This window comes from Eucyclogobius newberryi, unplaced genomic scaffold (assembly GCF_026437365.1).
Source record: "Eucyclogobius newberryi isolate DKJ021-1_F unplaced genomic scaffold, fEucNew1.0.hap1 SCAF_16, whole genome shotgun sequence".
Taxonomy (NCBI): Eukaryota; Metazoa; Chordata; class Actinopteri; order Gobiiformes; family Gobiidae; genus Eucyclogobius; species Eucyclogobius newberryi.
The window spans coordinates 70,001-97,067 of NW_027315790.1; the positions used below are offsets into that span (position 1 = coordinate 70,001).

The 27,067-nt window shown below is 45.5% G+C and overlaps 2 protein-coding genes across 2 annotated transcripts in view; both read right to left on the reverse strand.

Moving 5' to 3' along the window:
* The window catches only part of LOC140361563 (progranulin-like), a 23,193-nt gene extending 17,185 nt beyond the window's left edge, over positions 1-6,008 (reverse strand). The window contains exons 1-3 of the mRNA XM_072447273.1: positions 5,813-6,008; positions 5,563-5,703; positions 5,064-5,291 (exon numbers count right to left, since the gene is read on the reverse strand). Coding sequence (XP_072303374.1) covers positions 5,064-5,291; positions 5,563-5,703 — 369 coding nt within the window. The 5' untranslated portion in view covers positions 5,813-6,008. The remainder of the gene's footprint in view (positions 1-5,063; positions 5,292-5,562; positions 5,704-5,812) is intronic.
* A 1,294-nt stretch (positions 6,009-7,302) lies between these two features.
* On the reverse strand, positions 7,303-24,671 carry fam133b (family with sequence similarity 133 member B). Its single transcript, XM_072447274.1, has 9 exons — positions 24,566-24,671; positions 21,743-21,840; positions 17,307-17,385; positions 17,118-17,222; positions 13,694-13,729; positions 13,548-13,616; positions 13,382-13,474; positions 12,352-12,396; positions 7,303-10,590 (listed from the first exon to the last, which is right to left on the reverse strand). The coding sequence occupies exons 1-9, from the start codon at positions 24,587-24,589 to the stop codon at positions 10,489-10,491; spliced, it is 651 nt and encodes a 216-aa protein (XP_072303375.1). The 5' UTR covers positions 24,590-24,671; the 3' UTR covers positions 7,303-10,488.
* Positions 24,672-27,067: the final 2,396 nt, after the last annotated feature.

The following is a 27,067-nucleotide window of genomic DNA, read 5'->3' on the forward strand; positions in this document are numbered from 1 at the left end:
TCACCAACACTGAGCTTCAGTTTATGAGCATCACAACTTCAGAGTTGATCTACAGAGATAAACATTTAATCTATTGTTAAATAGATTGTTAAATATTGTTAAATAGGTATTTGGAACTGAAAAATATTGTATTTGACTTTATCTGTTCACCTGAACTGACACATCACTAAATACAAACACACGTGGAGCGTTTAAGGAGGTTAAGTTACGCCTCAGGCCTTGAAAATATAGAATAAAAAAAAAAGTTGAGGCAGTGCATGAGCCACAGTTTCCATCAAACCAAACTCTTTTGTCAAATCGTGGCCCGAACATTATGTACAAAATAAAACAATAAAAAATATAAGAAATGTAAGAAAGAAATACATACACAATAGATGTGGAGACTGTTGCACATTTGTGCAGCAGGTGAAAGACTGAGTCCATGTTCAGCAGCAGCAGCAGCAGGAACATGGACTTTTGATGTGATTTCTGATGTGAAATGTTCATATCACAAACATGTTTCTGCTCAAACTCAATATGAGCTATTTTCATAGTTTAAGCTGATCTTAGTGACAAATGATTCATGTAGTGACTCAAATTAGGTCATTGTGTTTATGTCACAGTCACATTAGTGTGTTCACAGTCACATTAGTGTGTCAGTCACATTAGTGTGTTCACAGTCACATTAGTGTGTTTACAGTCACATTAGTGTGTTCACAGTCACATTAGTGTGTTCACAGTCACATTAGTGTGCTCACAGTCACATTAGTGTGTCACAGAGACTAGAGGACTGGGTGGGCATCACTGGCACTGCCCTAAACTGGTTAAGGTCCTATCTGGAAGACAGGAAGTACTTTGTTGAAATTGGTAGCTGTGTCTCAGACCACATGACCCTGACCTGTGGAGAGCCCCAAGGGTCAGTCCTGGGTCCCCTTCTGTTCAACCTCTACATGCTGCCGTTGGGTCAGTTGATACGCAGTGAAAATGTGTCCTATCACAATGATGCAGACGACACTCAGATCTATGTTTCACTATCGGCAGGTGACTATGGACCAGTGGATTCACTCTGTCACTGCATCCAACAGATCAGTTTGTGGATGCAAAACAACTTTCTCCAGCTGAACTCAGACAAGACTGAAATAATCGTTTTTGGCCCACAGAAACAAAGAGAAAGTGTTAGCGGTCACCTCCAGAGTCTCGCTCTAAAACCTACAAACCAAATTAGAAATCTGGGGGTAATAATGGACTCAGACTTGAACTTTAATAGCCACGTCAAATCAATAACATCAGCAGCTTTTTACCATCTAAAAAACATTGCCAAAATCAAAAATATAGTGTCAAAACCAGATTTAGAGAGACTTATCCATGTGTTTGTCTCCAGTAGATTAGACTACTGTAGCGGCCGCTCACTGGTCTCTCCAAACGAGCTGTAAAACAGCTGCAGTACATCCAGAACGCTGCTGCTCGGGTCCTGACCAGAACCAGGAAGTATGATCACATTAGTCCTGTTCTCAGGTCTCTGCACTGGCTCCCTGTGGCTCAGAGAATAGACTTTAAAGCAGCTCTGCTTGTGTACAAGTCTCTCCATGGCCTAGCACCAAAGTACATCTTGGATATGTTAGTGCCATATGAACCATCTCGGACTCTGAGGACCTCAGGGACCGGCCTCCTGCTGGTGCCAGAGTCAGGACAAAACATGGAGAATCTGCGTTTCAGTTTTATGCAGCTAAAATCTGGAACATTCTTCCTGAAGATGTGAGACAGGTTCTACTCTGACAATGTTCAAATCTAAGCTAAAAACAGTTTTGTTTAGCTGTGCATTTGACTGAAAGGATTTTTTCTTTGCACTCTTCTCTTTTGTTTGTGATTTTATTAGTTTAGAAAATCAGTTGGATTGATAATTTTTAATTTAGTTAATTTTATTATATTTCTGTTTCTGTAATTTCTTTGTGATTTGAATGCATTTTTCCTGCTGTGAAGCACTTTGAATTGCCTTGTGTATGAAATGTGCTCTACAAATAAACTTGCCTTGCCTTGCCTTGCCAGTCACATTAGTGTGTTCACATTCACATTAGTGTGTTCACATTCACATTAGTGTGTTCACAGTCACATTAGTGTGTTCACAGTCACATTAGTGTGTTCACAGTCACATTAGTGTGTTCACATTCACATTAGTGTGTTCACAGTCACATTAGTGTGTTCACAGTCACATTAGTGTGTTCACAGTCACATTAGTGTGTTCACAGTCACATTAGTGTGTTCACATTCACATTAGTGTGTTCACAGTCACATTAGTGTGTCACAGTCACATTAGTGTGTTCACAGTCACATTAGTGTGTTCACAGTCACATTAGTGTGTTCACAGTCACATTAGTGTGTTCACATTCACATTAGTGTGTTCAGTCACATTAGTGTGTCACAGTCACATTAGTGTGTTCACAGTCACATTAGTGTGTTCACAGTCACATTAGTGTGTTCACAGTCACATTAGTGTGTTCACATTCACATTAGTGTGTTCACAGTCACATTAGTGTGTCACAGTCACATTAGTGTGTTCACAGTCACATTAGTGTGTTCACAGTCACATTAGTGTGTTCACATTCACATTAGTGTGTTCACAGTCACATTAGTGTGTCACAGTCACATTAGTGTGTCACAGTCACATTAGTGTGTTCACATTCACATTAGTGTGTTCACAGTTACATTAGTGTGTCACAGTCACATTAGTGTGTTCACATTCACATTAGTGTGTCACAGTCACATTAGTGTGTCACAGTCACATTAGTGTGTTCACAGTCACATTAGTGTGTCACAGTCACATTAGTGTGTTCACAGTCACATTAGTGTGTTCACATTCACATTAGTGTGTTACAGTCACATTAGTGTGTCACAGTCACATTAGTGTGTTCACAGTCACATTAGTGTGTTCACAGTCACATTAGTGTGTTCACATTCACATTAGTGTGTTCAGTCACATTAGTGTGTCACAGTCACATTAGTGTGTTCACAGTCACATTAGTGTGTTCACAGTCACATTAGTGTGTTCACAGTCACATTAGTGTGTTCACATTCACATTAGTGTGTTCAGTCACATTAGTGTGTCACAGTCACATTAGTGTGTTCACAGTCACATTAGTGTGTTCACAGTCACATTAGTGTGTTCACAGTCACATTAGTGTGTTCAGTCACATTAGTGTGTTCACATTCACATTAGTGTGTCACAGTCACATTAGTGTGTCACAGTCACATTAGTGTGTTCACAGTCACATTAGTGTGTCCACAGTCACATTAGTGTGTCACAGTCACATTAGTGTGTTCACAGTCACATTAGTGTGTTCACAGTCACATTAGTGTGTTCACAGTCACATTAGTGTGTTCACATTCACATTAGTGTGTCACAGTCACATTAGTGTGTCACAGTCACATTAGTGTGTTCACAGTCACATTAGTGTGTCCACAGTCACATTATTTTTTTATTTTTACGTCATAAGGCGCTGGTACAGCTGGCAGCCCGGTGTAAACGCTCTCTCTTCTTTCTCACACTTATTGTGCTTTATCTCCTATATTTTGTAAATATAGTTAGTATATTTTTTCTATTTTACTGTACGATAGGGACAAGCGCTGGAATAGTTTTTTAATTCAACTGTTTTTGACTTTTTTCGGCTGGATTTGAGCGTTTTTCGTTGTGTTGTTGTGACGTGAGCTAGCTCCGAGCGAGCCCACCAGCCCCGCGCCCTCCGGCCGCGCTAAAGTACGGCGTGTCGTCGGTACACGTTTATATACACGTTTATATACACGTTTATATACACGTTTATATGAAAGAGGAACTTCATGAACGATCGGGACACGCACTGGAATCGCTTTAAATTAACTTGTTTTGACTTTATTCGGCTGGATTGAGTGTTTTCGTCGTGTCGTTGCGATGTGTCTTGGCTCTGAGTCCCCCGGCTCCGGCCCCGCCCCCCGGCTCCGGCCCCGCCCCGCGCCGTACCGCGTTTCCACAAAGGAGGAACTCATGAAACTGCGGAGAACAGTCGTCTTACCCGGAGAGCGTCACGTTATCCCGGCGCAATACTGACCTAACCTAATACTGATGTGCAATTCTGTCATATGTGCAATTGCTGTTGGAATTCATGTGCAATTCATGTGCAATTACTGTGAAATTCATGTGCAATCTATGTGCTGTCGTGACACATATTCATGTGCAATTACTGTCGGGATCACATGCAATGGTATTTATTTATTTATTTGTCTATGGGAGTTTTTATTTATTTATAGGAGATCTTCTACTGAAAGTGTTTTTCAGACTTCCTATAAGTGATCTGTTCTTCTGGATCTACCTCTGTATCTTCCTGCGTTGCACCAATGAAATTTCCCCATGTGGGACAATAAAGGAATATCTTATCTTATCTTACATTAGTGTGTTCACAGTCACATTAGTGTGTTCACAGTCACATTAGTGTGTTCACAGTCACATTAGTGTGTCACAGTCACATTAGTGTGTTCACAGTCACATTAGTGTGTTCACGTTCATGTTCATACTTTATTACACTCTGACCTGTGTTTTTACCTGTGGCTCCTGATCTGTTCAGGTTTGTAGAGGATGTTTTCCTCACTGAGCATCGTCACAGAAGTTATTTTTCTTGTTGTTAGCTCCACGTTAGCTCCACTTTTAGCACAGCTCTAACATCCACAAAACAGTCTTCTTTCTTTCTTCCACGTTTCCCCTAAACCTTGCTCGCTCAGACCTCTGCTCTGAGGTGCGTAAGTGCTGTAAAGTGTGCAAACGCGTGTCTTACTTCTTTCTGCACTTCTCCCTCTGTGCAGTACACACATCAGTGAAGATCCGCGTGGGGGAGGGGCGGCCACCAGAGGCATTGTGGGACGTGTAGTTTTAGCGATAAAAACGGTTAAGGATGTAACCCCGGTTCTATGAATGAAAATGTATATATATGTTCGGTGGGCCGGATTAAAACGTTACGGCCCGCGAGCCATATGTTTGACACCCCTGGGCTTAAGTGTTGAACTCAGAAGATGTTGAACTTAATATGAGACTTTGAAGAGAACTACAAATCTTTACTCACCGGGGAGTATGGACAGCAAGTCCAGCCACCGGATGGATCTCTGCAGCAGGTGTGGCTGTTGGGACATGTGAAGTCGTTATCGCAGTCCACCACAGGGGGCGCTCTGTCTGGAGCCTGCCCTGTACGCAGCATTGGCCTGCTCTCCCAGCGCCTCTCACACATCTGGGTCACCGGGTTACACAGGAAGTTGGAGGGGCAGCAGTGGGCTAGGTCCGCACAGCACACGCCCTGCTCAAACCACAAACCACATTATTAAAGCAGGAAGGACATTCTGGAACTTATGGCTCACAAAAGGGGAACTTTCACTTACTCGTATTAAAATATGTCATAAATGTAGTTATGCTGATATATGACAGAGATAAGTGTATTATTCTCATTAGATAAAATTATTATTTAGTTTCATTTTGGATTCATTGTGCTGGCTAATCGCCAGTACTGTTATATGGGGAAACAAGACACAAAAAGGAAGGTTAATATTGAGTTCAAATGAAAGACTCACATGTGGATAGGGACAGCAGCTGTATCCTTGCTCAGTCAGGCAGCATGTGGCCTGGTCATTACACTTGCTTTGTCCATCAGGGCACGTGATGTAGCAGGACACCAGACCCCAGAACCCCAGGAGCAGAAACCTTTCCAGCATCTAAACAATTACAGCAAAAACTTCTACTTGAAAAGGGACAGCAGAACAACGTGAAGGATAGAAATAAACAAATTGTGTCAGAACAGTTAGTTACGTGACATGTACTTACCTTCTAGTGGCGTGTGAGCTGCAATATGCCCTTCCTATGCACAAGCAAGTAAACCAGGAAGTTTTGTTCTCGAGTCTTGTGACTATGCCTTTTATAGGAGTTGAATACACCACTGGCCGAAACCACTTTCGGTTTCTCAATAATGGTACATTCACATGATCTCGGAAACTTAGAGATATCTAGTAGGTTAATCATACGGAGCCGAGTGCACCAGCTGTGAGACTGGTCTGAAGCTATGTCCGACTTAAATCTGAAAATTAAGACCACCTTATAGTTAGGACCAGTGCCCCAGCAGGACTTAAACCCTCTGAACTTTTACGACCCAGTGTGGAGCAGGAGTCAGGGTTGAATAAGAGAAGTGCTGTTAGACAGAGCAGTGGCATGTGGCCTTTGTCAGATGTGAACTGCGAGTTCCAGTGGCAGACTTTTAAAAGAATCACATCACAGCATTCATTTATGTTAGATTGCTTTTAATTAAGTGATTTAATCCATTTACAGTGAAAAAGCCCCAAATCATGTACATGACCTGTGGACCAGGGGTGGAGCTGAAGGCGGAACAGGGGCGGAGAGGCCCACTATGACATGACATCATAACATTACAGTCAGATTTACTCCTGGGAATCTATTTATTTTATAGACTCAGTTGGCCAGAGTCTTATCATATCCTACTATATGTCTTCAACCGGTTTGTTATGTAAACGTGGTGAATTGGTTTTAAACCAAAGAAATATATATAAACCAAGGGCGTTGCCGGGACTTAGTTATAAATCAAACCAACCCCGAGCCCTGTGTAGAAACAGCCCCCTCTAGTGCTATTTCTGTAGTCACATCACACAGATGGGAAAACAAAATGCGAGTCAGACTGCTCAATCTGAGAAATGTGATTCATATTCCCTGTGAAAAGATAAGGCCCAGTCCCACTGAAACTAATCTGAAACTTGCTGTGCTACATGTCAGATCCTTATGTAACAAATCACTCTTAATTAATAATTGTGTTTCTTCTTATAATTCAGGTCAGGGTTAGGGTGAGGTCACGCGAATGCAGCGTAAGCCTAAAACACAGCTGACATTTACAGACACTGACCTTTGCTTCAAACTAAGACAAACTTTTCTAACTGACAGAACTCTAACAGAGGCACACATGACACAAATTGACAGAAAAAAGCCTTTACATTTTTTTTATTGTTTAACCTTGAGAACATTTTATAATTGCAATAATAACACATTTGCAAAGAAAAAAAAAAGATTTGAAAAGGACATGTATGTGCTCTGCTCCTCAGCTGAGCCATAGTTTTTATTATCTGAGAGGAAAGCACAATCTGTGTGTATTAGATTGAAAATGTAGCGCTTTTAGGATCATTAATCGTGCACTGGGTAACTCTTCTGGTTCAAGAAACATCACCCACTTGTTTCCATGAAGAGAATACTGCTCAACAAATATTGCACAGTGAACATATCCATTTTCAAGAAGACAAAAGTTGGCCAAAAAATGGAAGATCGATTCATCCAATGACATCCGAGAGCTATCAAAGCAAAGCAGCAACAGCTTCAGGGAGACCAGCAGGTTGCAGCAGAAAAGTTCCACAATGCACCATTAGTGTGTTACATATTTATAGCAAAGGACACTTTAGTTTCAAAGTGTTCCGACATTATATTGCCGATTCCCCATTTGCACAGATCCACAACTATTTGTTGTATGAACGAGGATTATTCAGCTGTGGAACATTGGCTTTTGTCAGATGATCGAGCAGAAGTCGCCACTCATTTAAAGCAAATCATCCCAGTCGGAAATATCTATTGCAAATTTCACATTCTCAGTAATTGGGGAAATAAACATCAATCAGGCTGAGCAAAATAAGATGTCTGTTTGTCGTAACCCGACCAACCCGCTATGAAACTAGCCGACTGAAAAAGAAATATCAGCATTTTGCATCAAAATCTTTAATTTTTCAATTATTTTGCAGACTCACCGACCGGTCTGTCCTGAACCACCGTGTCAAACATTTTTTACACGCTTGTTAACTTGACTATCATCTCAACAGACTGATAACGCACCGCGAAACACATCATTTTCAGATCTCCACATGAGTCTGTAACAAAACAGGGCGCGCGTAAGAATCATCATTTTGCCTTACACAAATTGGTTTACCCCTGTCGCCACTGACATGTCCAGAGTAATGCCAGGCTCTGTCAGGGTGTGAAATTTGACTTACGCAAATGCATTCTGGGATTGAAACACGTAGCGTCATCACAACAAACATGGCGGCGCCCGTGTCCCCCGCATGTTCCCCCCGCTCGCCTTCGCTACCAAAATAAAGGATAGCGGCGTACAAAAGGTCGAATGAAATATCTCAAAATCGTGAGCTTTAGTCTCCTGATCGGGTTGATAGAGACGTTTTCCGTCATTGACTGTTGAAGCCTGACCCCTGGTGGTCACTCCGACTCAAAAAATGGCAAAATTTTTATCTTTTTTTTTGCCTTCAAAGTAAAAAAAAATAAGAATTTGCCTACCGACCGAGTCACTTAAAAAATGTTGACTCGGGTTACAGCAAACAGACAATTTATTTGGGGTAGCCTCAAGACAAGTTTGAAGTCAAGTGAAACGAGGCGGCGCCTAAACTTAAATAAAGAAATTCACTTTTCTGAAACTATTAAGTTAAGCTTTCTCACATATACAGAGATCCTGTTCTTTCCTAGTTCCATTAGAGACTGCATCATGCAAATGTTTTATTTTAATGTTGGTTGTTTGTGTGTAACTGTTGAACTTTGCTGCCTCTTGGCCAGGACTCCCTTGAAAAAGAGCTTTTTAATCTCGATGGGACTCTCCTTGAATAAATAAAGGTTCTTTAATAAAAGGTTTAAAAAATACATATTATTTTCAATAGACGGATGTTGTTGGGGAAGAGATGTCATGACACAAACAGAAAATACAATCCCGTCCTATTATTTCCCAAATCAATGAAATACGGAAACAAATGACAATTTAGTACACTTAGTAAACGAGCTTTCTAACCCATTCACAAAAAACATGGAAGAGCATCACAGAAAAAGGCGCACTATGTAATTTTTCTGGTGGACTGCAGGCAACGAGGAGGTGACACACAAGGCCAGATCTGTGGAGCGTCGGGCCAGCTCACAGTAAGAACGCATTCTTTACAATACATTTGAGTAATACTCTTGTAATTTACTAAACGTGACTAACTAAAGATGAAGTTGAATTCCATGATGTGGAACTTTCCAGGAAAAGCAATAACCTCGGAATAGACTTAACCCTCCATAGAAGTGTTCACAATTATTGGTGTGGAGGATTCTGCACTAAGAGAGAAAAAGAAATGTGGTAGAAAAGGTTTTAAAAAGGTAGTCACCCCGTTTTCTGATTTTAGAGGACTTCCTTTCAAAGCATTTCTGCATCGGACCATCCTTGAACGATGGGGAATTACACAGTTTCTATCGGTCTGCAAAGATGAGGCAGTACCATCACTCGCCAGAGGGGGGCTACGTAGAGAACACTGCGGCAACTTGGATGGAAAATATAAGAATTTATTCATACTTAATGAAATCTGAAATTTGGAGCACTGGAATACAAAGAAAGGCAATCCATAATTTGTTTGATGTTAAATTAGTACCACATGTAAATGCTTTTTCTAAACTGTGATATCATTCGTTATATTCATATGCCATTTCCCATGGAAGTCTTAAGTTTGTGCTCAGGTGTTCCTTCTGCAGATGAGTGGAGGGGCTGAAGAGGGGCTAACCCTGGATTCAAATGGACCAGATGAAGCTACGCAAGAAGAGAACCAGAGTTTGCTTCAATTGGATAACGTATGAACACGTCTTAATGCACTTTAACCCACACACTGGTCATTCTGTCCTCATTCTACTGAAGTCAAGTGGAAAAAGAGATGCAGAAATTCAAATATTTGCATTAATCACTGAGCAGAGCTCTAAGCTCAGGGGAAGTGTACAGTCCAACTTCAATGTGAGGTTGGCTCCACATGTTCACGTGCAGCTACAGGCACTAGAATACAGCCCTAGAGCCACATAAGCTGCATTCACCTATAGGAGGAACACATTTGAAAAAAAAAAAAATATCTAAATCAATGTTCCTAAATGTTTTAACATGATCTGTTAGAGATTGGCTCTACAAACTCATTCATTTTGTGGTTTAAAGTCCTTCCAATCTGCATCTGACCAACAGAAGATTCTACCTGAGGATTTTGACCCGTCACAGCCAGAGTTTAAACCAGGACTAGACTTATGATGTCACGTGAACACAACCTGTGTGTGTGTGCGTGTGCGTGTGTGTGTGCAAGTGTGTGTGTGCAAGTGGGTGTAGGTGTGTGTGTGTGTGTGTGTGTATGTAGGTGTGTGTAGGTGTGTGTGGGTGTAGGTGTGTGTGGGTGTAGGTGTGTGTGGGTGTAGGTGTGTGTATGTAGGTGTGTGTGCGTGTAGGTGTGTGTGGGTGTAGGTGTGTGTATGTAGGTGTGTGTGCGTGTAGGTGTGTGTGGGTGTGTAGGTGGGTGTGTGTAGGTGGGTGTGTGTAGGTGGGTGTATGTCTGTGTGGGTGTGTATGTAGGTGTGTGTGTGTAGGTGGGTGTGTGTAGGTGTGGGTGTGTGTATGTGTGTGTAGGTGTAGGTGTGTATGTAGGTGAGTGTAGGTGTGTGTTCGGGTTGCACTACTCAAGCTCCGAGTCTGACTGAGACGTGGCCTTGACTTGCTTTTTCCTGTTGCGTTTCTTGTGCTTCTTCTTCTTCTTCTTCTTCTTCTTGGATTTGTCCTGAAAATGTAGAAGATAAAAATGGAATTTAAGAAGACATTATGTTTGGCTTTTAGTAAAAACCTAACACACACACACAAACGTTCAAAATCCGTTGAGCCCCACCACCCGTCCCCCCTCGTCTTTCACCTGGTATCTCCCATAAATAGGATGCACTGGGTCTCAGCGTTGCTGGGACTTAGTTATATTAAAAATCAAACCAACCCCGGACCCTGTGTAGAAACAGCCCCCTCTAGTGCTATTTCTGTAGTCACATCACACAGATGAGAAAACAAAATGCGAGTCAGGCTGCCCTGGGAAATGCTAAAGAAACACTAAAGAGCTTGATACTAGCCTTGAAACCTTCAGTCTTACTCAGCATGTGAGAGGCCCCACCCACGGCAGAGTGGCCCCACCCACGGCAGAGTGGCCCCACCCACGGCAGAGTGGCCCCACCCACGGCAGAGTGGCCCCACCCACAGCAGAGTGGCCCCACCCACAGCAGAGTGGCCCCACCCATGATTGGGTCAGAGCACAGAAAAGGGAGTGTCACGGGCCCAACGGAAATGGAGCAAGTCAAAGCTCCAGGTTCAAAAAGAGATTTACAAAGAGAAGCTGAACATGTACAACCTCATTTTATGTAGAACTAGGGAAAGATATTTCTCTGAAATTATTGGAAGCTGCAGTAACAACTCGCGTGTCCTGTTTCCACAGTAACAGATGAACAAACCCTCCAGCTCAGCTGCTGTTAGAACTCATTTCCACATCAAGTGTAATGAGTTTACATTATTCTTTAATGACAAAGTTCAGGGCATTAAAAATGATATAAATCCCAAAATGCAAAAAAATACCCTAAAACCACATAGACACTTAGACAAAACTGGGTCCTGGTTTAGTCCTGGTTTAGTCCTGGTTTAGTCCTGGTTTAGTCCTGGTTTAGTCCTGGTAACACGGGACGAAGCCTGTGCAAAACTGGGACAAATGACTGGTTTTGGAGAATGCACTTCTTCCTGAACGTGGGACTATGGGCTTTGTACCAGGACCGAGTCTTGGAGCGAGTCTTGGAGCGAGTCTTGGACCGAGTCTTGGACCGAGTCTTGGACCGAGTCTTGGACCGAGTCTTGGACCGAGTCTTGGACCGAGTCTTGGACCGAGTCTTGGACCGAGTCTTGGACCGAGTCTTGGACCACTCTCCGGAGAGCGCTGCAGAGTGGACGCGTTCAGCCCCGTGCAGGTGACCGAGCCCCGGGCACGCACGCGGGCACGCACGCGGGCACGCACGCGGGCACACAGGCGGGCGGCGGGCACGCAGGCGGGCGGCGGGCACGCAGGCGGGCGGCGGGCACGGACGCAGGCGGGCACGGACGCAGGCGGGCACGGACGCAGGCGGGCACGGACGCAGGCGGCAGGCGGGCACGGACGCAGGCGGGCACGGACGCACACGGGTACGCACCGCTGCCTGCGCTGGAGAGCTCCTGGATACATGTTTTACGCGCACACTGTAAAATCAGTTTGATTTACTTTCTACAAGGTCAGCCTTCTTTCTGCTAATGCAAAGTCCTCTGCACCGTAGCCATCGCTTCAACTCTCGGAACGCTCCTCTACTTTATGCTGCTTCAGATCCTGGGATGTCGTCTTCCGACAATATTATCGAGATTAGCGGTTGTCGCTGTTGTTCTGCCAGTTTTCCATGTCACATGACTGTCTGACATACGGGACATTTGTAGAACTCATTAATTCCCGTTTGTGACGCCCGCGGAGCCCCATTAGACTGATACTTACAGAAATCTTGTCTCTTCCTTCACTTTTCTTCTTCTTGAATTCGGCCTGTGGAAATTAAGGATTTATGAAGCCAGAACATAAAGGACAATACTTCTTTGAACAATTGTATATTCTGTCGGTGTAATCCCTCATTCGTCCTGGCGTGTTCCATTGTAGAAAAAGCTTCAGGTGTAGTCATCTGGACGTTTCGACTCTCATCCAAGAGTCATTTTCAATAAGAGAATTTAGGTCGAGAACTCCGATATTTGTACTATTCTGTGGGAAGTCCAACCCATTGGGCGGAGCCTTCCTGAAGTGGAACGAGTTGTTTGTTTCAACCGAAACTTACCCTCTTTGTATCTACAGAGCCTATTCAGCCCTTTAATGGGCTATTAGTCTCCCCTTTGTCTTTGTGAGACCCTGGCTCACCCACCCTGAGTACCTGATTAGCATCTAAATGTCCTGGTCCTGGTCCTCTACCTCTCCAGGGGTTCAAGATTCCATTGTAGACTACATGAAGGTTGAATCTTAGCCCTCCATTTCTGTTTAAAGAAGGTTTTTCTTTTTTTAACAAAAATAGCTTCCTTAACTCCTCTTTCAAACCATCTTTTCTCTTAGAAAAATTAGACGTTTCGACTCTCATCCAAGAGTCATTTTCACCAAAATTCTCTTAGACAATGACTCTTGGATGTCGAAACGTCTAATTTTTCTAACGGAGTCCAGATGACTACAACTGTAGCTTTTTCTACAATTGTATATCTTAATAACATGTATGATCTACTCTGCCATGTTATTTTTTCATATCAATCTATCACAAAGTGTTCATCACTGTTTGAGCATGCGGTGCACATGCATGTTAAAAGATGCAGTACATAAAAGTGTCCAGTAGATGGGACTGTGCACCTGTCCGAACATTTTTTCAGGTGATATTTTCTTCAGTGGGAGGAAGAGCACTCCAAAGAGCGCTCGGGCTCGCGGGGTGGTGGTCAGGCGGGGAAAAGGGCGTGTCGGGCGTGTCGGGCGGTGGCGCGGGTGGAACACTGGAGCCTACCTTGCTCTCAGCATCACAGTCTTCTTCTGAAGAGTCTGATGTTCTCCTTGACAACCGTTTTCTTTTTCGTTTCTTTTTTCCAGGCTTTTCCTCCTGTGAAACAATTAATTTTGAATATAATAATAGATGAAGTAAAAAAGCTCATATCCATGTAGTGGATACACACCTGATCTTCAGACTGGGACTGGGAGCTGCTGGAGGAATCAGAAGACGAGGAGGATGATGATGAAGAGCGCTTGAACAGAAGAATCAAAGCAGGCTTTGTCAGACTTGAGCTCAGACACATGACGACCACAGTAAACTGGCTCTCACCCGGCTGCAGCGCCGCCTCCTCACCTTCTTCCTCTTCTAAACCGCAAACACAGTCAAGGGTTAAAGCAGCACAACAGCATTAGAACGATACATGTATTTAATGAATACAATACAGTGTCACTACAGTGACCAGTGTCACTACAGTGTCACCGCAGTAACCCTACAGTGTCACTACAGTGTCACCACAGTGACCCTACAGTGTCACTACAGTGACCCTACAGTGTCACTACAGTGAACACAGTTACTACAGTGAACACAGTCACTACAGTGACTACAGTGACCAGTGTCACTACAGTGACTACAGTGACCAGTGTCACTACAGTGACCAGTGTCACTACAGTGAACACAGTTACTACAGTGAACACAGTCACTACACTGACTACAGTGACCAGTGTCACTACAGTGACCAGTGTCACTACAGTGAACACAGTCACTACAGTGACCAGTGTCACTACAGTGACCAGTGTCACTACAGTGAACACAGTTACTACAGTGAACACAGTTACTACAGTGAACACAGTCACTACACTGACTACAGTGACCAGTGTCACTACAGTGACCAGTGTCACTACAGTGACCAGTGTCACTACAGTGAACACAGTCACTACAGTGACCAGTGTCACTACAGTGACCAGTGTCACTACAGTGAACACAGTTACTACAGTGAACACAGTCACTACAGTGACTACAGTGACCAGTGTCACTACAGTGACCAGTGTCACTACAGTGAACACAGTCACTACAGTGAACACAGTTACTTCAGTGAACACAGTCACTACAGTGACTACAGTGACCAGTGTCACTACAGTGAACACAGTCACTACAGTGAACACAGTCACTACAGTGAACACAGTCACTACAGTGAACACAGTCACTACAGTGAACACAGTCACTTCAGTGAACACAGTCACCAGTGTTGGGAAAGTTCAGTTTCTACATGAACTAGTTCAGTTCATAGTTCATAAGTCAAAATTTTGAACTAAGTTCACAGCTCCAAAAAATGAACTAGTTCAGTTCTTTTTTTTCAATATTATGAAATAATTGAACAAAAAAAATCCACCCCCAGTTTAATGCTGAAACTATTTCAACTATTTCACTATTTGGAGACTGGTGGTGGTAGATGGGCTTAAATGCGACCGCCTGGGCGCTGATTGGAGCGGGGAGGAGTAACTTGAGATGGTTGATTGGGGATGAGGAGCAGGTGCGAGGGCCATGATGCGACGTCCCCTGTCCTTTCACCATCCTTCTTGGCCGGGAAAAACTGCATAACCTCTTGGGATAAGCGCAGAAACCTGGAAGAGTCCATGGTGAAGTGAGGGATCTGACTCTCTCAGACAGACGCCGTTTGAGTGCGATGATGGCGCTGGGGAGAGGGGTCCTTCCATGGTGGCTGACCAAGTTAGGTCTTCCAGGTGAATTTACACAGGCTTCATGTGTCAGATTTCATCTTCATATCCAATTTTGAATCCTTACATTCACACTGAGGGGACAGACTTCCCCCATGTGCTGCAGCAGCAGCAGCAGCAGCAGCAGCAGCAGCAGCAGCAGCAGCAGCAGCAGCAGCAGCAGCAGCAGCAGCAGCAGCAGCAGCAGCAGCAGCAGCTTTCAGCCCCACAGAATATTGACAAAAACTTGAGGGAAAACTTGCTGGGAAAAGTTTGCACAGAAATGTTAGATTGTTCCCATCCTCACGGTGAAGCGTTGCTGCTCTGTTGACTACACGTTGCAGTCGCGTCAATGCTGCTTTTTGTTTTGATGCACATGCGCAGTGCGGTGCAACACTTCAAATCTCTGTCTCCTACAACTGGAGCTCTCGCACTTGCCAGACACAGGCTCTTTTTGGGCAACTTAACGGTGTTTTTCGTCTGGAAGTCTCTAGAAATCTGACACTTTATTGAACAAAAATAAAAAGAATGAATTTGCCGTTCAGACACCAGAATGAACGCGTTCATATTATCGTTCGTCACTACGTGACTACAGTCACCTACAGTCACTACGTGACTACAGTCACCACGTGACTACAGTCACCTACAGTCACTACGTGACTACAGTCACCTACAGTCACGTAGTGACTGAAGTGACTGAAGTCACTACGTGACTTCAGTCACTTCAGTCACTACGTGACTACAGTCACTTCAGTCACTACGTGACTACAGTCACTTCAGTCACTACGTGACTACAGTCACTTCAGTCACTACGTGACTACAGTCACTTCAGTCACTACGTGACTACAGTCACTACGTGACTACAGTCACTTCAGTCACTACGTGACTACGTGACTACAGTCACTACGTGACTACAGTCACTACGTGACTACAGTCACTACGTGACTTCAGTCACTACGTGACTACAGTCACTACGTGACTTCAGTCACTACGTGACTTCAGTCACTACGTGACTACAGTCACTACGTGACTTCAGTCACTACGTGACTTCAGTCACTACGTGACTACAGTCACTACGTGACTACAGTCACTACGTGACTACAGTCACTACGTGACTACAGTCACTACGTGACTACAGTCACTACGTGACTACAGTCACTACGTGACTACAGTCACTACGTGACTACAGTCACTACGTGACTTCAGTCACTACGTGACTACAGTCACTACGTGACTACAGTCACTACGTGACTACAGTCACTACGTGACTTCAGTCACTACGTGACTACAGTCACTACGTGACTACAGTCACTACGTGACTTCAGTCACTACGTGACTACAGTCACTACGTGACTACAGTCACTACGTGACTTCAGTCACTACGTGACTACAGTCACTACGTGACTACAGTCACTACGTGACTTCAGTCACTACGTGACTACAGTCACTACGTGACTTCAGTCACTACGTGACTACAGTCACTACGTGACTTCAGTCACTACGTGACTACAGTCACTACGTGACTACAGTCACTACGTGACTACAGTCACTACGTGACTTCAGTCACTACGTGACTACAGTCACTACGTGACTACAGTCACTACGTGACTTCAGTCACTACGTGACTACAGTCACTACGTGACTACGTGACTACAGTCACTACGTGACTACAGTCACTACGTGACTACGTGACTACAGTCACTACGTGACTACAGTCACTACGTGACTACGTGACTACAGTCACTACGTGACTACAGTCACTACGTGACTACGTGACTTCAGTCACTACGTGACTACAGTCACTACGTGACTACGTGACTACAGTCACTACGTCACTTCAGTAGTGACCGCAGTCACTTCAGTAGTGACCGCAGTCACTTCAGTAGTGACCTCAGTCACTTCAGTAGTGACCTCAGACCTCAGTCACTTCAGTAGTGACCTCAGTCACTTCAGTGACTACACTTTAACTATAGCTCAAAGAACACACTGATGAAGTGAAATCCCTGGTGATGACACAGAATTGTAAATATTGTGTTTACCTCTTGCTTCTCCTTGTCCTTTTGCTCTGTTGCTTTCATGTCCTTTTCATTGTCTCTCTCACCGATTAACTTTTCCCGGTTCTTTGCCAGTTCTTTCCGCCATCTCTGAGAAAAAAGAAGAAAAAAAACATACATTTGAACAAACATTTCAGTTTTATGTGGCAGTGGTATGTAGTGTTTAACTTAAACCTCATTCATTTTGTCTTCAAAATCTGCCAAGGCACGAGAGCCTTTCTTCTTTTTATCCAGTTGCTCTTTTAGTTCCTCCCTTCAAAAAGAACAACATCAGCCACAGACAGAATGAGAGTCGAGGCGCAAAGGATTCTGAAATGTCACGATACACATCGTACACATGTGTGACTCTCTTCTCTCATACATGCTTGTGTCACATGGACACATGTGTGTGACTCTCTTCTCTCATACATGCTTGTGTCACATGGACACACGTGTGTGACTCTTCTCTCATACATGCTTGAGTCACATGGACACATGTGTGTGACTCTTCTCTCATACATGCTTGTGTCACATGGACACACGTGTGTGACTCTTCTCTCATACATGCTTGTGTCACATGGACACACGTGTGTGACTCTTCTCTCATACATGCTTGTGTCACATGGACACATGTGTGTGACTCTTCTCTCATACATGCTTGTGTCACATGGACACATGTGTGTGACTCTCTTCTCTCATACATGCTTGTGTCACATGGACACACGTGTGTGACTCTTCTCTCATACATGCTTGAGTCACATGGACACATGTGTGTGACTCTTCTCTCATACATGCTTGTGTCACATGGACACATGTGTGTGACTCTCTTCTCTCATACATGCTTGTGTCACATGGACACATGTGTGTGACTCTCTTCTCTCATACATGCTTGTGTCACATGGACACACGTGTGTGACTCTTCTCTCATACATGCTTGAGTCACATGGACACATGTGTGTGACTCTTCTCTCATACATGCTTGTGTCACATGGACACATGTGTGTGACTCTTCTCTCATACATGCTTGTGTCACATGGACACACGTGTGTGACTCTTCTCTCATACATGCTTGTGTCACATGGACACATGTGTGTGACTCTTCTCTCATACATGCTTGTGTCACATGGACACATGTGTGTGACTCTCTTCTCTCATACATGCTTGTGTCACATGGACACACGTGTGTGACTCTTCTCTCATACATGCTTGAGTCACATGGACACATGTGTGTGACTCTTCTCTCATACATGCTTGTGTCACATGGACACATGTGTGTGACTCTCTTCTCTCATACATGCTTGTGTCACATGGACACATGTGTGTGACTCTCTTCTCTCATACATGCTTGTGTCACATGGACACATGTGTGTGACTCTCTTCTCTCATACATGCTTGTGTCACATGGACACATGTGTGACTCTTCTCTCATACATGCTTGTGTCACATGGACACACGTGTGTGACTCTTCTCTCATACATGCTTGAGTCACATGGACACATGTGTGTGACTCTTCTCTCATACATGCTTGTGTCACATGGACACATGTGTGTGACTCTCTTCTCTCATACATGCTTGTGTCACATGGACACATGTGTGTGACTCTCTTCTCTCATACATGCTTGTGTCACATGGACACATGTGTGTGACTCTTCTCTCATACATGCTTGTGTCACATGGACACATGTGTGTGACTCTTCTCTCATACATGCTTGTGTCACATGGACATATGTGTGTGACTCTCTTCTCTCATACATGCTTGTGTCACATGGACAGGGCCGGCCCAAGCCTTCAGGGGGTCCTAAGCAAAAACATTTTTGGGGCCCCTCACCACGTCATCAGAATCAGTTTTATTGCTATTGTCAGTAAACAATTCACATATGGGAACTTTCTTCAACGCAAACAAAGCACCAAAACTCCAGGGCATCCGTTTGCCAGTTAGTTTATTCTCAGCACCTCACAAGCTCAAATATTGCTAACTTAAATCCCACAATGCAACTTGGTATTCCGCTGACATCACCTCTACTCCCTGTACAAATAACACATCCCAGATATGTTTTTGGGCGTATTTGTGGGCGTTAAGGGTCGACAGCCACATTAGCACATTAGTTTAAATTAATGAACAGGGGGGTCTGGGGGGGTCTCCCCCACAAATTTTCAGACCTTTTTTGGGTCTTCTGGTGCATTTTAATGTGGTCCAGCCGGCTAAAGTAAGAGTAAAATGTTGAGGTTGTAATGCTATAAAATGATGATGTGATGAAACTGTGCCAGGAGAAAGTGACTAAAGCCAGTTATTAATACATCAGTGTACTTAATTACTCAATACAATATTGGCTATGAAAAATAATTATGGTCAAATTGATTCATTTTAACTGAAAATGTAAAAGTAATAGTTATCCTTACTAATTTATCTTTTACAGCTCCCAACTGTTCCTGCTTGCCAAAGTGACAAAACAAGTTTTACTAAATTAAACAAATGGCATAAGCATTGCTTGATTAACAATTAACACTGATAAAACAGTGCAAACATGTTATTCCCAGAGAATGAACAGAACGAGAAGTGAAGGTCCAAACCTAGCTATAGTGAAGAGACTGCGTTTCTGCAGCTTTGCCACTTTTGTATATAAATATATAGTATTATTCTATAACAGACGTAATCATAATATGTCTGGTTATTTTTAACTATCAATTTATTATAATTTATAACAAATAGTCTAATGATGTTTTTTAAATAAATTGAAATGTTTTATTGCTCTATAAAAAGTGAATTACAATATAAATGTTTGTTCTGATCTGAACATCACACACTGGACTCCTGCATGAAACAATGCTGCGATGTGATTGGCTGATGGACCTTACGTGCATAAACCTTTACGTTCCTCTTATTGCACGTTAAGAAGTCAAAGTAAAACAGACATCACGAGTCACGATTGATCTGACACATGGTGATGTGAGAGAGAGGGACGCAAACTCAAACTCGCTCATCTCTAACTGAGGCTGCTCAGGGGCCCCGGGACAGGGGCCGCACACTGTTCACTCCAAAGTTTCACGTCAGAGGTTCTGGACGAGACGGCGCTCGTCCGGACCGGATCTCCGCCTCTTAGTGACCCGGGGCATAGACGCCCCTCACCGGCCTCACCTGCAGCTGACACGGGCTGGTGTAAATGTTAAGCTTATTATCTTTCATTCAGACACATATTATGCGCGGGGCAGAGCTCTCGTCGCCTCCAGCCTGAGCGAACTAACGTGACAGAATCGTGTTGTTTCAAACAGCAGCATTAATCGTCTCTTTGTAAGAGAAGTTCAATACCTGGAGAGTCTTGTTGAGTTTGCAGTTTCTTTACATCATCAAGAAGTTTCTTCTTTCGTTTTTCGGCATCGGGGGGATATATTCCTCTGGCCATGAGGACCACGCAGGGACCACGTTCTGTTGTGTTTATGTTTTGCTCTCGTTCTGCTCGCGCACAATGAAGTTGCCCAATCAGCGCAGGTTTGGTGCCTTGGTTGCCAGATTGTCATTACAAATAAATGCGGTTTGTGCGTTAAATGTTACCGCTGTGTGCGCTGCCATGCCAGCAGCGCTACTACACTAGTGGTGCACGCTGCGCTTGCACTTTGCATAAGACGGGTTGCCAGATTGGGGGCCCTATTAAAGCCTCGGGGCCCTACGCGGCTGCTTAGTTCGCTTATAGGCTGGGCCGGCCCTGCACATGCACATGTGTGTAACTCTTCTCTCATACATGCTTGTGTCACATGGACACATGTGTGTGACTCTTCTCTCATATATGCTTGTGTCACATGGACACATGTGTGTGACTCTCTTCTCTCATACATGCTTGTGTCACATGGACACATGTGTGTGACTCTCTTCTCTCATACATGCTTGTGTCACATGGACACATGTGTGTGACTCTTCTCTCATATATGCTTGTGTCACATGGACACGTGTGTGACTATTCTCTCATACATGCTTGTGTCACATGGACACATGTGTGTGACTCTTCTCTCATACATGCTTGTGTCACATGGACATATGTGTGTGACTCTTCTCTCATACATGCTTGTGTCACATGGACACATGTGTGTGACTCTTCTCTCATACATGCTTGTGTCACATGGACATATGTGTGTGACTCTTCTCTCATACATGCTTGTGTCACATGGACACATGTGTGTGACTCTCTTCTCTCATACATGCTTGTGTCACATGGACATATGTGTGTGACTTCTCTCATATATGCTTGTGTCACATGGACATATGTGTGTGACTCTTCTCTCATACATGCTTGTGTCACATGGACATATGTGTGTGACTCTTCTCTCATACATGCTTGTGTCACATGGACATATGTGTGTGACTCTTCTCTCATACATGCTTGTGTCCACACAACGTGCATGACATAAACTATTCTCCGCACTTCAAACTTTCTGTGTTTGTGGGAGGGGTGACTGTGCTCTCGAAAGGCGGGCCGAGCGCGCCACACGCATTATTACACATTATTTACAGTTAAACTTATTTTGCTGTTTTTACAAATCCTGACAGAATCGTGATGAATGGAATTGTAAATCAAACGATATTGTGACATTCCTGGATACTTACACCCCTAAAACGTAGTGCAAGGTTTGGGTCTCACCATGTTGGGCGTGGTCTGCTCAGGTAGTCCTGTATGCTGGGCCCTGAACTCTGCGATGGACCCCGTGCTCGAGCCGCTGCAATAGGGTTAATGTAAGCCTACAAAACAAATGGGAGAAAAGTCAAAAAATGGACAAAACATTCATCGTCGTTGAAATCAGTAAGATTAAAGTGTGGATAAGTATGTGTTACATTGTGCCGCCACTACAGAGACAGACAAGACATTCTGTAGGGACAAAAGGGCGTCAGGTTCAACGACCGCTGGGTTAGTTTGTATCCATAAGCAGCTCCAAACAACCTGCAACAAGTGATAAAGGTGTTTGTTTTTTCAGCCCTTTAATGGAATATCAGCCTCCTATTGTATCCTAAAGATATCAATCAAGATATCAATATTTTCCATTGATGCAACGAGATGAATTATTTCAAATGTATTTGTAAATATTCTATCAAATATTCTTAACTTTCAAACACTTAACATTTTTCAAAATAAAACAAAAAAAAAATTAGTTGAACAGATTAATAAACACCAGGTCAGACGGCCTTATTTACAACTTTCTTCTACATCATCATCAGATGACTATTTACATGAGTCTCATTTACATATGAATTGGCTTTACACTCACAAGTTACATATCACCACCAGAGTCGCCATGACGATGAGCTGTTTGTATTTGAATGACTTCTCTTACACACACAACACGTCTTTGTCCTGGACATGAGTGACTTTGACCCCTTTGAATTCAACATCCTCGGGGTTCTCCGAAGCCACTGAGAGAGGGGGAGGAGTCACCGTGAGAGCGGGAGGAGCCACCGGGAGAGCGTGCGGGACCTTGGTTATACAGTTGAACACTTTTGAATAAAATCTTTGTATCGCAAAAGCTGCAATACAAAAACACTTTTTCGGACGAATGCATCGCATTTTGAGAGAAATTGCATCGCATTTTGAGATGCGATACAACTTATTCTGAGCCCTGGGATTAGTTTCTGGTGAAACAAAAAAACAAAACTCCAGGACACCAGCCGCTCCACCTCCTGTAGACAGACTCTGAGATAAGCCCGATGAGGGTGGTGTCGTCATGGCGATGAGGGTGGTGTTGTCATGGCGATGAGGGTGGTGTCGTCATGGCGATGAGGGTGGTGTCATCTGCAATCTTAAGTAGTTTTACAGAGTCGTGGCTGGAGGTGCAGCAGTTTGTCACAGGGAGAAGAGCAGGGGAGAAAGTACACAGCCCTGTGGAGCAGAAGGGTGGTGTTGATGCAGGATCCTGGCAGAGGGTCCTGGTGAGTCCAGATGCTGCAGGGTGAAGCCCCCTGAAACGCCGAGGCAGACTTCAGCCATCTCAAGATGGCGCCTAGATGTGGGATGTCTTTTGATTTATGTCTCTTTTTCTTTCTCTGGTCGTGTTTTGTTTGATTTTTCATGCTTGTGTACATGTTTTGTTCTGTGTTCTTAAAAATAAAATTCTTAGTTAAAAAAAAAAAAGAAATTGGTGTTTTCCGGTGTTCGAGTAGTTAAGTCACAGCACACGCACGGCAGGCTCCAAGTGCAGCCGGCAGAAGGCCGACTCCGACGACTGACTGCATGTCTGATGGCCGTTCCACACCGCCGCGGCCGAAGCGTCCAGTTTACATTCAAAGTCTATGGTGAACGCGCATCGAGCACGTAGTGTGTTATCCGCGGCGCGATTTCTTCGTTTTTGCAGCGTGATTGGTGCGTTTTCTTACGCTCTCGACGCTTTGAGCGTGCGTATGAGCCGGCCGATGCGGCTTACGCCACACGTTCAGATGTGTTGAGGTCTCTGCCGCTGAAGCGTAGCAGCCGCCGCAGCAGCCAATCAGAGCTGACGCTCCAGTGACGTACGGCCCCTCGCATTTCCGGTATTCCCCTCTCTCATTCCCCATTTCACCCCCACCTGTCTAATAAAGCCTACGGGCAACAACATCAGAAACAAATAAATAAATAAAACCAATAAAAATAAATTGACAGTTGGATTGGTGCATGGGACTGATGAGGAGAAGGAGCTGAGTCCAAAGACAAAACTCTGGATTTACTGGTCACTCGCCTATGGTCATGAGCTTTGGGTAATGACCCAAAGGACAAGATGGCTTAGGAGTTCCCTTAGAAATAGGGTGAGGAGCTCGGCCACATGGGAGGGGCTTGCAGTAGAGCCGCTGCTCTTCCACATCGAGAGGCCCCAGGGAAGACCCAAGAAACACTGGAGGGACCATGTCTCTCGGCTGGCCTGGGAACACCTCAGTATCCCTCCGGAGGAAGTGTCTGGGCTGAGGGAAGTCTGGGAGTCCCTGCTAAGTCTGCTGGCCCCACAGCCCGGCCCCGGAGAAGTGGATGAAGGAGATGGCTCTACAAAGAACCTTGCTTTGCCCACATTACTAATCTATACCTCCCAGAATACCTTTACATCAAGAACTCTTCTGGAGGAAAAGTGGGATGGCCCCAAGATGAAGGGCCCATGTCAATTTACCACATTAAATTACATTACATTACTCAATAGGGAAAAGTCCCTATCGAATTTTCAAATCAGAAATCAAGAAATTAATGATCTATGAACACACAAGAGAACGAAATCTATGAACACACAAGAGAACGAAATCTATGAACACACAAGAGAACGACATCTGTCACAAATCATTTGAAAAGTGAACTTGTTCTGCAGCACATTTAGCATCAAACCGTGAGCGTTCATTAAGCGAAAATTTGACGGAAAACGAGCTCTTTTGAGGCGGCATGTTTTGGGACGCAGAGCCGTGCATAAGTGTGAGCTGAGCCGCACTTTGAGTGTGAAAACACCATTAAATAACTCACCACTCGGTTATCTCGCTTTCCCATCTTCAGTTTTAAGCCATTGAAGCTAAATACAAACTGGTTGTAGCTTCAGCGGACATAGAAACATCTCGGCTAGGCTAGCATAGCAGAGCTAGCATAACACAGCTAGCATAACATAGCTAGCACAAGAGCTCTTTCTCATCTTTTTCTTCTGCTCATTGAGGTTGGCAGACTCGGCTCACTGCTGCCCCTGTGGCTGTGGCGAATATCACAGTCACAGCGCGCGTGGCGCAAGCATACATCATGGCATCCATGAGTTCGCGGAGACGTCATCCATCTGGGACTTCCACCGTGTCGGCCATTTTGAAAGGGGCACGCGATATATATAAACCACCACGACTGCATCATTTTCTACGGCATAATGAGCTACGAATACTTTGATTCTTTTGACGATAACGGCAAACTAAGAAACACGACAAAGCTATCATTCCTTGGTCCGTCAACAGAGCAATGACCTTACAGAACACAGGTTTTTTGGCATTTTGGCCTCATATATCCTGGACATAGTATGTCGTAGACGTGCTGTTGTGCCCCTTTCAAAATGGCGGACTAGGGTCGCTACTGTACAAGTTACCGCACGTATTATATGATCTGGATAGGGTACTCTCCGTGGATCTACTATATGATCTGGATAAGGTACTCTCCGTGGATCTATTATATGATCTGGATAGGATACTCTCCATGGATCTATTATATTAACTGGATAGGGTATGGCTAGCCGCAGCATGTCGCCCCCGGTGGCCACTCCATCTGTACTGCAGCCAAAGAAATCAAGCGACCCAGAAATCTTTTTTCCCTAGAACGCAATGTAATGAAAAATTACATGAGCCCCCAAACATGAGCCCCCCGACATGAGCCCCCCGACATGAGCCCCCCAACATGAGCCCCCCGACATGAGCCCCCCGACATGAGCCCCCCAACATGAGCCCCCCGACATGAGCCCCCCGACATGAGCCCCCAACTTGAAACCCCGACATGAGCCCCCCTACATGAGCCCCCCGACATGAGCCCCCCGACATGAGCCCCCCACGTGAGCCCCCGACGTGAGCCCCCGACATGAGCCCCCCAACATGAGCCCCCCGACATGAGCCCCCGACATGAGCCCCAACATGATCCCCCCGACATGAGCCCCCGACATGAGCCCCCCCAACATGAGCCACCGACATGAGCCCACGGCATGAGCCCCCCGACATGAGCCCCCCGACATGAGCCCCCCAAAATGAGCCCCGACATGAGCCCCCGACATGAGCCCCCCGACATGAGCCCCCCGACATGAGCCCCTACATGAGTCCCCCGACATGAGCCCCCCGACATGAGCCCCCCGACATGAGCCCCCGACATGAGCCCCCAACATGAGCCCGCCCGACATGAGCACCCGACATGAGCCCCCCGACATGAGATGAGCCCCCCCGACATGAGCCCCCGACATGAGCCCCCGACATGAGCCCGCCCGACATGAGCCCCCGACATGAGCCCCCCGACATGAGATGAGCCCCCCCGACATGAGCCCCCGACATGATCCCCGACATGAGCCCCCGACATGATCCCCGACATGATCCCCCGACATGAGCCCCCCCGACATGGGCCCCCCGACATGAGCCCCCCGACATGAGCCCCCCCGACATGGGCCCCCCGACATGGACCCCCCGACATGAGCCCCCCGACATGAGCCCCCCCGACATGAGCCCCCGATATGATCCCTGACATGAGCCCCCAACATGATCCCCGACATGATCCCTCGACATGATCCCCGACATGAGCCCCCGACATGAGCCCCCGACATGATCCCCGACATGATCCCCGACATGAGCCCCCACCGACATGGGCCCCCCGACATGAGCCCCCCGAAATGAGCCCCCAACATGATCCCCCCGACATGAGCCCCTGACATGAGCCCCCGACATGATCCCTGACATGAGCCCCCCCGACATGGGCCCCCGACATGAGCCCCCGACATGATCCCTGACATGATCCCCGGACATGAGCCCCCCCGACATGAGCCCCCGACATGATCCCCCGACATGAGACCCCCGACATGGGCCCCCGACATGAGCCCCCCCGACATGAGTCGCCGACATGAGCCCCCCGACATGAGCCCCCCAACATGAGCCCCGACATGAGCCCCCGACATGAGCCCCCCGACATGAGCCCCGACATGAGCCCCCGACATGAGCCCCCGACATGAGCCCCCGACATGAGTCCCCCGACATGAGCCCCCCGACATGAGCCCGCCGACATGATCCCCGACATGATCCCCCGACATGAGCCCCCCCGACATGGGCCCCCCGACATGAGCCCCCCGACATGAGCCCCCCCAACACGGCCCCCCGATATGAGCCCCCGACATGATCCCTGACATGAGCCCCCAACATGATCCCCGACATGATCCCCCGACATGAGCCCTCGACATGATCCCCGAAGTGAGCCCCCGACATGAGCCCCCGACATGATCCCCGACATGAGCCCTCGACATGATCCCCG

Coding starts and splice junctions, on each gene's coding strand:
- fam133b (XM_072447274.1), bottom strand. CDS start 24,589: ATGGGAAAGCGAGATAACCGAGTG. Junction 17,386..21,742: donor AGCAGACCACGCCCAACATG/GTGAGACCCAAA, acceptor TTCTTTTTGAAG/GGAGGAACTAAAAGAGCAAC. Junction 12,397..13,381: donor ACTGTGATGCTGAGAGCAAG/GTAGGCTCCAGT, acceptor TAATTTCCACAG/GCCGAATTCAAGAAGAAGAA.